Source organism: Astatotilapia calliptera, chromosome 7, assembly GCF_964374335.1.
Source record: "Astatotilapia calliptera chromosome 7, fAstCal68.1, whole genome shotgun sequence".
Taxonomy (NCBI): domain Eukaryota; kingdom Metazoa; phylum Chordata; class Actinopteri; order Cichliformes; family Cichlidae; genus Astatotilapia; species Astatotilapia calliptera.
Genome location: NC_137428.1, coordinates 35283225 through 35296310, shown reverse-complemented (window position 1 = coordinate 35296310; position 13086 = coordinate 35283225). Strand labels below are relative to the sequence as shown.

The 13086-nt window shown below is 41.0% G+C and overlaps 1 protein-coding gene across 1 annotated transcript in view; it reads left to right on the top strand.

The window, feature by feature from the left end:
- Positions 1-7082: 7082 nt before the first annotated feature.
- cacna1bb (calcium channel, voltage-dependent, N type, alpha 1B subunit, b) overlaps positions 7083-13086 on the top strand; it is a 157877-nt gene continuing 151873 nt past the window's right edge. The window contains exons 1-2 of the mRNA XM_080303293.1: positions 7083-7169; positions 10269-10421. Coding sequence (XP_080159419.1) covers positions 10295-10421 — 127 coding nt within the window. The 5' untranslated portion in view covers positions 7083-7169; positions 10269-10294. The remainder of the gene's footprint in view (positions 7170-10268; positions 10422-13086) is intronic.

Below are 13086 nucleotides of genomic sequence, written 5' to 3'. Positions count from 1 at the left end.
TCACTCTGAGGAGCATTTTTCACATTACATAAGTTCTAGATCTTATATTTGGGTAAGCTCTTATAATTAACATTTAATGCAGTGTTAGGAATTTCTTTTTTTTTGCTAGTAACGTCATCCATGTTCATCATTAGCCACTTCACTTTTCCATTCTTGGTTATGAAAGTCTGGCCATCGCCCTGTGTGGAGGGAAGTTTAAGTCACTTCTGAAAGCATGTCAATTAATCAGGATGGGAACTTGATTGTCAATAACACAGTTTCCTTTCTTTTCTTTTTTTTTTCTTTTTGCATTTGCATTTAGAACAAAAAATAATGGACAGCTAAATGAAGCAAAGTTTCATTCTGCGGATTTTGATGGGCAGCATGAATCACTCTTATCTATTTTTTCTGCCATTGTTTCTTCAGTGTTGAAGTAGTTCCTGTGCTATTCATAATCCAATCATAAAGGCTGAATCACATCTGTATATTTGATGAACTAAACAGGAAGTGAACCTTTATTGGGTTCATCTGAATGTATGCAGTTATGTAGAAATCTTCTTGTATTCTGTGCTTTTTCATGCTCATGTCCTTTTTTTTTTCTTTATCAGTCTGCTCCTGCATGAACATACTTTTGTACGTCTGTCTAACAATAGGGAGGAAAGTGGCATATCGCTGTGTAAGCGACTGACAGACGATAGCATCACCTTCTGCATATCCTGTGCTGGTGTCTGGCGCCGGCATGGATATATTGTGGAAATGATAAAGTGATATTAAAACTCTTCTTTGTCAACCTGCTCCCTGCCCGACCGTCTGTCTACACAATCATCAGATAGATCCTTCACAAGAAATGTGCACCCACATACACACACCTGTTTGCAACAGACCAAAGTGAAGTATTGACTGTGATTAAAAAAAGAAATAGCACAGAGGGTGATTCATGTTTTCATAGGCCCTTTTATTCTGTTGCTCTCATAGACAGTAGGAAAGAGGAAGCTTCCAGGTCTGAAAAGTGTGCAACGTGCATGCTTTGTAATTCCCAGGAGGGGGCGACTCAATTAGAAAACTGCTACTGAGCCTGCACTTAGATCCAGCTCTAACTCATTACATCCAGAATCAAAACATCACGACAGTGACAGGAGAAACAGTTAGCTCGAGGGTAACGCTAACCAGCTGGTGATAACACACAGACTACACCCATCTTCTATACAGTCTATGATTTCTCCAGGTCACAGTGACATATGCTGAATAAACAATTCTTGCATGTGCAGATTGTGCTCAGTAACACTTCCAACCTTAAATTATTGCTGAAAATCAGCAAAAATCAACTCTTGTACTTTATAAAAAGGTATAACTCTTTCGCGTGCAGTCAGGGAGAAGCATCATTCTCTTACTTTAGTGGAGATGTGGACTAGTGACATGTTCTAGGTGTACCCCACTTCTCTCCTTCTGCAAACCTAAATTGGATAGGTGACTAAGAATATGAATGGATAAATGAGCATACATTTGTCCATACACAGCTCTGTAAGTGGCTGTGGAAGTTCAGATTTATGACTGTTAATACCAAAGAAAGCGAACATTAGTGTCTGGGAATCCTTGCCTTGATATTTTCTCTGCAGTTGGGTGAATGACAAGCATTTCCCTTGGAGGTTCTGGGTGTTATGAAAGAGCATTTCAGGTTTCAGAGCTTGTAGTTACCACGCAGCAATGGTAGTGCTAGGTGTAGTAGGAGTCACGGAGAGGCCTGTTGTGGAGTATTTTAAACTACAAACAAATGTCAAGAAACTTTTGGTTTATCATTAAACACACAGGAAATTAAAATGTATTAATACATAACTTAGGGTCGACTCTGCTTTTAGATGTATTACCAGCTGCTGTAAATCGCTCCTTGGTTGTTTCTTCATTTAAATGTTATTCTTGTTTCCCGGCTCAGACGTGGGATTTTAATCCTCTTTTGTCACAGTTAAAAACCTGATCTTATCTAGGTCTAAACACTGTTCCACCTGGGCTTCCTCTTTGATGTGTGACAGTCATTAGTGCAATGGGAGTTGACTAAAGATGATTCTGACTTCAGTAAAGTGCTGAAAACTGAAGAACTAGAACGAGTTGCAAGAGAAATCTGAGCTGTCAGAGTCAGGATTATGTTACAGCGTGTGCACTGTATGTTTCTGTTTTTGGACTACCCCATTATATATTGTTACAGCCATTGGACCACACATAACATCTAACAACTGATCTGATATCAAATCATAATATTAGCAACTCTTACACATATATATGGCTTTTTAGGCCTTATCTACTTCCACTAGATAAGGAAGAAATATTTCAGACTTTGAAGCTTTTTAAGATGGCGAGCACAGTGGATACCGAGGGCCACAGAAGAAACTAGTTACACCATCCAAATCTGGACAAAATAAGGTTGTTTTTTTCAACCTGGAAGCCTTTAATTTGAAATTCAAATAGATTTATGTCAACTTTAGGCCTAGGGCGCCTGGGCATGAGTACTGTACGTTGATGTGTTAGTACAACGGAAATAAACAGGATTTGTGTGCGTGCTTATTTCTTAAGAGAAGTGCGAGTACATTTATGAATGCATGCGCTGTTGTGTGGCTGTTCCTGTTGTGTTGTGTTTAGAAGCTTTTGCTACACTATTCCTACACAGTCCTCACCACTGTGTTATCTTTAACTCATCCCTCAACTGTGATCTCTCACTTTGTGCTTCCTTTTTTGTCACTTAAAAAAAAGAAACTGAAAGATGAAATTATAGTATGAGAAATAAAATGTACCGCATATGAAAAAGTAAATGATAATATTTGTGAATACGTCCCAGGCATAGAATTTGAACAAAGCCTGTTCGTAAAATGTGCTATTACTACTATGCCCTTCCTTATTTTCTGTCATATATACGGCTACATTGGTGGGCGCTCATATTAAACAAGGACAAAAGTACTTCCTGTAAGCCAAAAACTCTTTAAACCAGGTGTCTCAAACCTAAATGAGCTATGGACCACTGCTGGCACTGTCATCACATTAGAGGGCCACTTTAGTGTTCAGGTAGTATGAAAAAAACAAACAAGAAAACACCCACAAATATTTCCAAAAAGTAGAGTTGTGTTTGTTTTTTAAAATTTCAGATCTTATATAACAAGACAAAACTGCAAACTATCTGAAGCCTTTTGGTGAACTACCAAATAAACAAATTGGGACTCTCTTTCTGGCCAGACATGCTATAATTTTATTCCTTTTTAACAAAATAAAAATGCAAACATAAGTGTACACATTCGTTTTTGACTGCTAGTGAAAATTGTTTTCCTTACAAATAAGTCTCTCACTGAAGAAACACAGCCAATCCCTCAACGTGTTTGTGCTTTCTGCTCATATTGCTCGTAATGTTTTGCTTTTTAAAGAACTTATTTTAACATTGCACGCAGCAACAAACAAATCCTCCCTAACAAAAAAAGTAACTTCATGGGCCACTTCTTCACATCAAGTAGGGGTTACGTGGGCGTGGGCCGCAATAGCCCCCCAGGCTACAAGTTTGAGACCCCTGCTTTAAACACTCAGTTTTAGAGTGTTTTGTCTACTTTTGGCTCAGTATGGCCTCAATAACAGCAGAGCTTCATAATATTATAATCTCAGGCACACAAGAGAAGCCCCACCCACCTGTTGTTCAAACCTTTTGGTTGCAAAGGGTAATCAATTAGGTGAAAGTTGGCCTGAATTGGCTGAATCTGCACTAAAACCCAGTATAAGGCAAACTCGAATTATTTTGAGCTGTGAATCATGCAAAGCTACACAGATAGAGTCCGATAATGAGAAATAGTTGTAATTTATCATAAAATGGCCCTTTTAAATGAAATAATATATTCTATACTACAGCGCTAGGACGGTCACCTTTATCCCAGCAGACTGATTTTGACCCATAACGCGAATATCATAAAGCATAGATTTGCCTTATTTGTTATCATGCCAACGGGTAACCAGGGAGCAGTGTTGGGTAAGTTACTTTAAAATAGTAACTTAGTTACATTACTAGTTACGTCTCTCAAAAGTAACTCAGTTACTTCAAGTTACTCATTACTTTCAAAGTAACTAGTTGCTAGGGAAAGTAACTTTGGTTTTACTCAGAATTCTCTTGTTAATGTGTTTCTTCCATAACTTTGCCAGTCTTCTAGCTTGCTTACTTGCCACAAGTGCACTGTGCCACCTACCAATAGAAAGGAAAAGATAATGTGCATATTTCCACGAGAGAAATCCCACGCCTGGACCGTCATTGACTGCTGCCATGATTCTAGCCTACGTCACAGCGTCATGTGCGCCTTTTACATCCAACACAAAAACTGCAGTCGTGGTGCTTTCGATTGTACTCAGAACTCAGAAATTCTGCCTTCTGAATAGGAAGATGTAGGTAACACCAGACTGCAGATGAGCTGCATACAGGGCTGGATTGGGACAGAAAATCGTCCCGGGCATTTTGACTAGAGACCGGCCCACCATTATAGGAAAAATCATAAAGCCTTTGAATGAAAATAAACACTGTTGTGATAGTGATGTACACTCTTTTGATGGTATATATGCATCAATCTATCAATCGTTTGTTGTAAGATTCAGATAATTATTTTTTAAAAGCTAGACATTTTAAATGAGAAGAAAGAAAAGTATTTCTTTGTGCCCCCCTCTCCCTGTTAATGCCCTACCTGCCCCCCTGGCCACACTTTGCTAGACCCGCCCCTGCACAGTTACCAGCTGTCAGCTACTTAGAAAAGGATCCTGGTGTTATTTGTCTCTCAGAAACAGTTCATAACTTCTCTTCAACTCATTCATGTCACCTAAAAGGTAAACCTGTTTCTCCATCACCTGTTCAGCTCTGATGATTCAGTAAGGACATCTCCTGGTTTCATCCTCATGTTTCCCTCTCACCAGATAACCAAACCATATCATGACCAGCAGCTTTTTTGCAGCTGTGGCTCCAGCAAACATCAGCTGATACTAGAAATTAATAATAAATAAATTCTAACAACAGCTGATCAAACGTGCTGCTGTTGTGTAGCGCGACATCCGCTGGTTTCCTCTTTCGGCGCAAAGTGAGCGATAGACAAACAAGAGAGCCGATCAGCTGATCATTGATCAGTTTCATGATTGAAGTAGAAACATGAGAGGGAGGGGAGAGAATGAGAGAAGAAGAGGCAGCTGTGCAGCAAAGACACAGAATAACTCCAGCTTTGTGTCTTTTTCATTGTAGCTGAATTACGGGACAAACTGTTCCTTTTCACCTCAATAAGAAACGCGTAATATTTTCTCTGAATACCAGACGGGACGGTTGGCAACTCTAATAACTTATGAACAAGATAAAGTTCAACATCATTAACTTCATAGCACCACCCAGCTGTATAGAAACTCCGTCATGCTAGCTAGCACGCAGTACGGAAAAAGTCAGAATAACGAAAATAAACTCCACCTAAACTTGGTTTATATCTGACCCAGAGAGACTGCAGGTCATAACTTCTTACCTGAAGTTCAGTTCACACTTGGACCGGCGGCCGCCTCGGGTCTCTTTTCCTTCTGCGTCCCTTTTCCTTCATCCACCTGCTGGCCTCCACCACTTGCTAATGTTACTGAATCTGTGGAAGCTCCGCGATAGCCACCACACGAAGTAACGAGTAACGACCCTATCTAAATCCCAGTAACGACTAACGCGTTCCTGATTTTGGCATAATAACTAGTTACCGTGCTCGTTACCACAATAATAACGTAGTTACTGTAACGCGTTACTTAATAACGCGTTAGTCCCAACACTGCCAGGGAGTGATAAATGACCTTTCTTCTTGTCTGCTACTCTCTCTCACTTTCTGTGTGTGTGTGTGTGTGTGTGTAGGTGTGTGTGTGTAGGTGTGTGCGTGTGTGTGTGAGTATGTTGCACACTTACATGAAGAAGATTTCCTCAGTCGTGAGTATATTCTGCCTTCAACATAAAAGCTATTGCACTCTTGAGGTTTTTGGGGCTGCTCTGTGGCTCCCAACAGTACTTAACTGAGAGACTTAAAAAACACACCCATTTGGGATGTTAAAAATATTAATTATTCTCAAATGTGGTTAAAAATAACTCTTTCTTATAAACAAAGCAAACGTGTGGGTTTCATTTCAAAGTTAAATGGGGCACATTGTAGTGTATCTGTCACAGAGGAAGATTTTTTGTATGGTTAGTGTTGAAAAAAAAGTCCCACATTGAACAACTGAATGGAAACATGTCAGATATCGAGATAATTGCCTTTCGCTCAGTAGTTACTTTCATTTTTACTTGAAGTTTGCACTGCTAGACTAATACCAACCTGCCAGTCTCCCCAAAATATTATATTGAAGACATATACACAAAGAGAAAAAAAGATGGCAACATATTCATAGGTGGATGGTAACATGCAACTGTCTACTTCATCTTGGTGCCTGTCCTGCACTCAGTGACAAATAAAGTCTAGCAAGGTATTTTTATGGGGTGGCTGTATTTCATAATGTAGAGCAGGTCATATACTAATTGAAATGTTGGTGGTGCAATCCCTGGCTGCTCTAATCTGTGTGCCATCGAATTCTTGGGCAAGATACTGAATGCCAAGTTGCTCTTTGGTACGTTGGTACAAAAGCGTGTATGTGTGTGAGTGAGGCACGTTGTATAAAATGCTACTATTATGAGAACCAGTCCAAAGTGGGAAATGTAAAGGAATATCTTTGTTCACATTCACATATATGTTTTTACAGTAATTCTTATTTTCATCTTCCTCTCTCTCTCACACTCACTCGTGCTCTCTCTTTAGCCTACAGCATGTGTTTCTTATGTGTGTGTTTCACTGGAGCACTTAGGTCTTTCGTTCTGTGTACAGCTTGTAATGAGGGCTGGCAGCTGTGGTTCACTAGCAAGGATGCGCACACACACACACACACACACACACACACACACACACACACACACACACACACACACACACACACACACACGAAAAAATTCACTAAGCTTTTCTAGAGTATATTCCTTGTAGATAAAAGCATACATTTATGTATTTCTGACTTTTAATGGGCTTATTTCTTGTCTTTGTTTGCATCTGCATACAGAATCTTGGCCACGGTGGGTTCAGACTTTGACCTGAGAACGCTACGAGCGGTGAGAGTGCTGAGACCCCTGAAGCTGGTGTCAGGAATCCCCAGTAAGTTTATATAGGTAGCGTTTTAGATCAGTAAAGCTGAACTTTCAAGATTAAAGTCTATTTTGTGAAAACAGTCAAAATGTGATGCCAACCATGGCAGTTTGTCTTGATACAACAACTGTAATCTCAACATTTAAACTTTTTTCCCAAAATAGATATTTCACTTTGACCTAGAAATTTCAATTTTAATCTCAAAATTATCAATAATATATATTTTTTTCTTAATGTGGGCCTAATACTCTGCTGTAGCCATTACATTTAGAAGTAGAGAGTGATAGATGAAGTTAACGATAAATACAACTTGAAAAAACATAAAGGTTAGCCCAAGATGAATAGTTAAAATTGGTGACCAATGTGACACGATGGCGCCACAGTAGGCAGCCTGTTTCCTCAGCTCCCAGCTTTTTTCTTTCCTTTCTTTTTTTCTTGTGTTTTAAGCTTTTTTACCCGACACTCTTGGTCATCTTTTATTTGTTGTGCAACGGGACATGGACCCACAAATTTTCATGAGAGTAGTAGCATGTCTTCTACTCTTTTTGGGACTTTTTACCACCATTTCTGGAGAATCTGTAAGCCACCCCATTGTTTACAGTAGGGAACAGCTACTAGCACTGGGCAACAGGAAAGTACTCCCAGAGGAGCGACCCAAGATTCCAAGGAATTACGGCGTCGGAGGAGGGCAGGGCTGGAGTGAAGTACTGGGAAATAAGGAGACGGTACAAACCAAGCATTCCATCCATTCTCATGGGTAATGTAAGATCTTTACCCAACAAGATGGAAGAGCTAATTGCGCTAACCAGACTGCTGTGGGAGTACAAGCAGAGCAGCCTCCTCCTGTTCACTGAGACATGGCTCACGGACCACACGCCGGACTCTGTCATAACTCTGGATGGCTTTCAACTGGTTAGAGCGGACCAGAATGCAATGGAGAGTGGTAAGAGGAGAGGTGGGGCACTAGCAATGTACGTCAACGAGAGATGGTGTAACCCAGGACACATCACTGTGAAGGAACAGCGCTGTACTAAAGACATTGAACTATTGGCGGTTAGCGTCCGGCCATACCACCTGGCCAGGGAATTTTCACACGTTATTGTGCTGACTGTTTACATCCCACCCTCGGCCGACGCTACAGCAGCCTGTGAGTACATTCACTCCACCGTCTCTCAGCTACAGATGGCACATCTGCAGTCCCTCATTATTATCTCTGGGGACTTCAATCATGCCTCAATATCTGTCACATTGACTGCCATACAAGGGACAGCAAAACCCTGGATCTATTGTTTGCCAAAACAAAGCAGGCTTACAGCGCATCACCCCTCCCCCCGCTTGGCCACTCAGACCACAACCTGGTCATTCTCTACCCCACTTACACTCCTATGGTGAAAAGGAAACCCCCCACAAAGAAGGTGATAAAGGTGTGGTCTGAGGAATGCACTGAGGCCCTAAGAGACTGTTTTGAATGCACAGACTGGCAGGAACTCTGGAAGCCTCACGATGAGGGCATCGACGCCCTCACCCACTGCATCACGGACTACATTAATTTCTGTGTTGAGAACACTGTGCCTACCAAGAAGGTACAGTGTTTGCCATTGTCACCTGAGCTCTCCTCTCACCACAACCCTGCTTCACCCCTGTCCACACATCTACCCACAACAGAGCCAGCCCCACCCCCCACTCCAGCCCAGCCTCACATCTACTTCACAGCTGATTAGGTGAGTAGTCAGCTCAAGAGGATGAAGGCAAGGAAGGCAGCAGGTCCGGATGGAATCTGCTCCAGACTGCTCAGGGACTGTGCAGACCAGCTCTGTCAGGTGGCCCTGTACATCTTCAACCTGAGCCTGGAGAGGGTTCCTGAACTGTGGAAGACTTCCTGTGTGGTTCTGGTGCCAAAAATCGCACACCCCAAGAAGCCCAACCACTTCAGGCCTGTTGCGTTGACTTCTCATCTGATGAAGACAATGGAAAGGCTCATCCTGCACCACCTTCGGCCACTGGTGGACTCAGCGATGGACCCCCTGCAGATCGCCTACTGTTCTGGAATTGGGGTGGAAGACGCTGTCATCTACCTGTTACACCTATCCCTCACCTAGAGCAGGTGGGGAGCACTGTGAGGATCATGTTTTTTGACTTCTCCAGTGCTTTCAACACCATCCAACCTGCACTACGGAGAGGGAAGCTGGAGGGAGCCACAGTAAGAAAACAGCTGACTGCATGGACCATCGACTACCTTACCGACAGACCACAGAATGTGAGGCTCCATGACTGTGTGTCTGAGGTGGTAATCTACAGCACGGGGGCACCACAGGGCACGATTCTCTCACCTTTCCTGTTCAGCCTTTACACTTCAGACTGCATGCTACCGTTGTATATAGTGTATTATCTTACTTTTTTTCATTGGTTGTACTTATTTGTATTTTTGTATTTCCTTCTGATATCTGTACCTGAGCTGAGGTAATGCAAAAATTTCCCCGTCGTGGGATCAATAAAGTCTTATCTTATCTTATCTTATCTTATCTTATCTTATCTTATCTTATCTTATCTTATCTTATCTTAAATAAACACATGTTAAATTAAGTAGTAGCTAAATGTAGTGAACGAATGGGTAACATAAAGCAAGATAGCAGTTAATTAAAAGCAATGTGATAAATGTAATGCAACCAGTAAAGCAGCCGAGATCCAATTCTTCTTGGAAAGTTGGCTTAGTTCCTGACCATTTTCTTCTTATGAATACTTAATTTTCCAAGCAAAAGCAATTGTATGATATACAGCATGTTGCTTTTATTCAAATTTATATTTAATTTATTTATACATTTTATCATAAATACTTATTTTACCGACTGCAAGGTTATTTTGTCATTATTTGTCAGTTTTAATTGTGACTGTAACTTTGTTACACACGTCTATGCGCCTCCCTAATTTGTAATAAAATTGAATTTATTATGTATGTGTTTTCATAGCAGACACAAGCATACGTATCTGTATGTGCTTTAGTTTTTTGATATTCATGAAGTTTTCACTTTGCCTTTTAAGTTTTAAAATTCCAAGAAATTGGCAAATCCCTGCCTATAATCATTCTCCTCCTCTCCTCTTGTCTCTTAGGCCTCCAGGTGGTGTTGAAGTCTATAATGAAAGCCATGGTTCCACTTCTTCAGATTGGCTTGCTGCTGTTCTTCGCCATTGTTATGTTTGCCATCATTGGGGTGGAGTTTTACATGGGCAAATTCCACACCACCTGCTTCAAGAACGGCACTGGTGAGAGTGACAGCTTGTCTGTGGCGCATTTGTAGGACAACACTGCCTGATCAGCTTAGCTGCTGGAGCATTTATTTTCTTTTGTCTGTGTCCATGTATTTGTTAAATACGAGAACATATAATGCATTATTAAAGTAGGCATGCATAAATGATTATGTTGTATATGTACTCCTGCCACATGAATAGCTGCACGTTCACAGCGCTTGGAGGCAGTATGATAAACATCAATGTAGCAAACAAACCCACAGCACAGTTTTTGTCAGCTATTTTTCAAATCCTGATATTGATAGATGGCATTTTCACTGTCTTCAAGTTATGATTGATAGCTTTTGTAGTAACCCAATAGAGATATTTTAGCATTGGGCCTCTCGATCGAATGGAAACTCAGATGGGGTTAATGAGGTTGTTACTGCTTTCACCTTTCTCCTGCATCAGAAGTTTATTCTAGTGAGAAAAGCTTTTGCATTACATTTTTAAAGGTTTTATCTCAACAGATTTAATAATAATAATGGAATTTACCAATAGAAGCTGCAACATGTCAGAATAAGAGCATTTTACCTTTCAGGAGGCCTTTGAATGCCATTGATTTTTGTATGAAACTCAGATCTTGAAAAAACAAATGTGTGATCAATCACAATGGGCATGAGGTCAGTGCTTTGTTTTTGTTTTGTTTTTTGTTTTTCTGAAAGACCTGTATAGTAAAGCAGTTAACGTGGAGGTATATTTCATCTCCAAACTTCAAATAGCTTCATTACCTTTTAAAAGAAATGATAACGCTGGAAAATAATTAATTTTATCAGTTAATTGTTTCAGAGGATGTTCCCTAAGGAAAATGAATAGCTTTTATGGTGGTGCACTATCACACAGTTCCTGTTAATAGGTAGTAAAAGTTTCTCTCTTTTTTTTAAAGTAACTGTCCTTAAATTAACTGAACATTTGTAGAATTAAATTAAAGATAGACGTACAATTATATAAATATGGAGATTAAAGTTTCCACCAATAAATTACTTCAGTTTTACCACGTGTGAGGATTCAGAGCATAACCTATTACATTCATTCCTAGTTTTTATATTTTCATTCTAGTAGAGTGGCTTTCATCATAATCCTCTTTTATGTCATACTGGGCCTTGCTGCAGTGCCTTCTGAGACCAAACTGTCTAAGACCAAAGCGCAAACTCTGGAGCTGAAAAATGAAACCGATGCTGAAATACCAAAAACTGCAGTTCTTCTAATGGCCACTTGAGGCAGACTCCAAACAGGAGTCATGTTAAAATGCTGTTAGTACCTAGGCTGTCTACCTTTAGAACAGGAACAAAAACAGAAGCTCTATTAATATTTTTCCACTATAAAAGATAGTAAAAGACATATATATATATATATATAAACACCCAGCACGCCCCTGCGGGCGGTTTATCCTTCAAGCTCGGGTCCTCTACCAGAGGCCTGGGAGCTTGAGGGTCCTGCGCAGTATCTTAGCTGTTCCCAGGACTGCGCTCTTCTGGACAGAGATCTCCGATGTTGTTCCCGGGATCTGCTGGAGCCACTCGCCTAGCTTGGGAGTCACCGCACCTAGTGCTCCGATTACCACGGGGACCACCGTTACCTTCACCCTCCACATCCTCTCGAGCTCTTCTCTGAGCCCTTGGTATTTCTCCAGCTTCTCGTGTTCCTTCTTCCTGTTTTTTTGCTGTCATTCGGAACCGCTACATCGATCACTACGGCCGTCTTCTTCTGTTTGTCTACCACCACTATGTCCGGTTGGTTAGCCACCACCATTTTGTCCGTCTGTATCTGGAAGTCCCACAGGATCTTAGCTCGGTCATTCTCCACCACCCTTGGGGGCATCTCCCATTTTGACCTCGGGACTTCCAGGTTATACTCGGCACAGATGTTCCTGTACACTATGCCGGCCACTTGGTTATGGCGTTCCATGTATGCCTTGCCTGCTAGCATCTTGCACCCTGCTGTTATGTGCTGGATTGTCTCTGGGGCATCTTTACACAGCCTGCACCTGGGGTCTTGCCTGGTGTGATAGACCCCAGCCTCTATGGATCTTGTACTCAGAGCTTGTTCTTGTGCTTCCATGATTAGTGCCTCTGTGCTGTCTTTCAGTCCAGCTTTGTCCAGCCACTGGTAGGATTTCTGGATATCAGCCATCTCCTCTATCTGCCGGTGGTACATACCGTGCAGGGGCCTGTCCTTCCATGATGGTTCCTCGTCTCCCTCCTCTTTCTTGGGTTTCTGCTGCCTGAGGTATTCACTGAGCACTCGGTCAGTTGGGGCCATCTTCCCAATATATATATATATATATATATATATATATATATATATATATATATATATATATATATATATTGTCCCCCTGGAAAGGCAGACAAGAGGTGCATGTTGAATATTATGTCCAAAGAAATTTGAAACACAGTGTGTAAAATGGTCGTTTACATTGTGAAACGCTTAAGTATGAGACACCATAACCTTATTTTATGGCCCTTAAAATGAAACTAAAAGGGAAGGAGAAAAAAATGTAACAGGCTCTCCTGTGTATGAGTTAGCAGAGCAGCAAAACAATTTCTGATAAATTTAAGCCAGGCTACTATTATGAGGTTGTTATTATACTACAGTGCTCTAGTAATTATAGAAAACAGTCAGGTTGACTGGCTGAAAT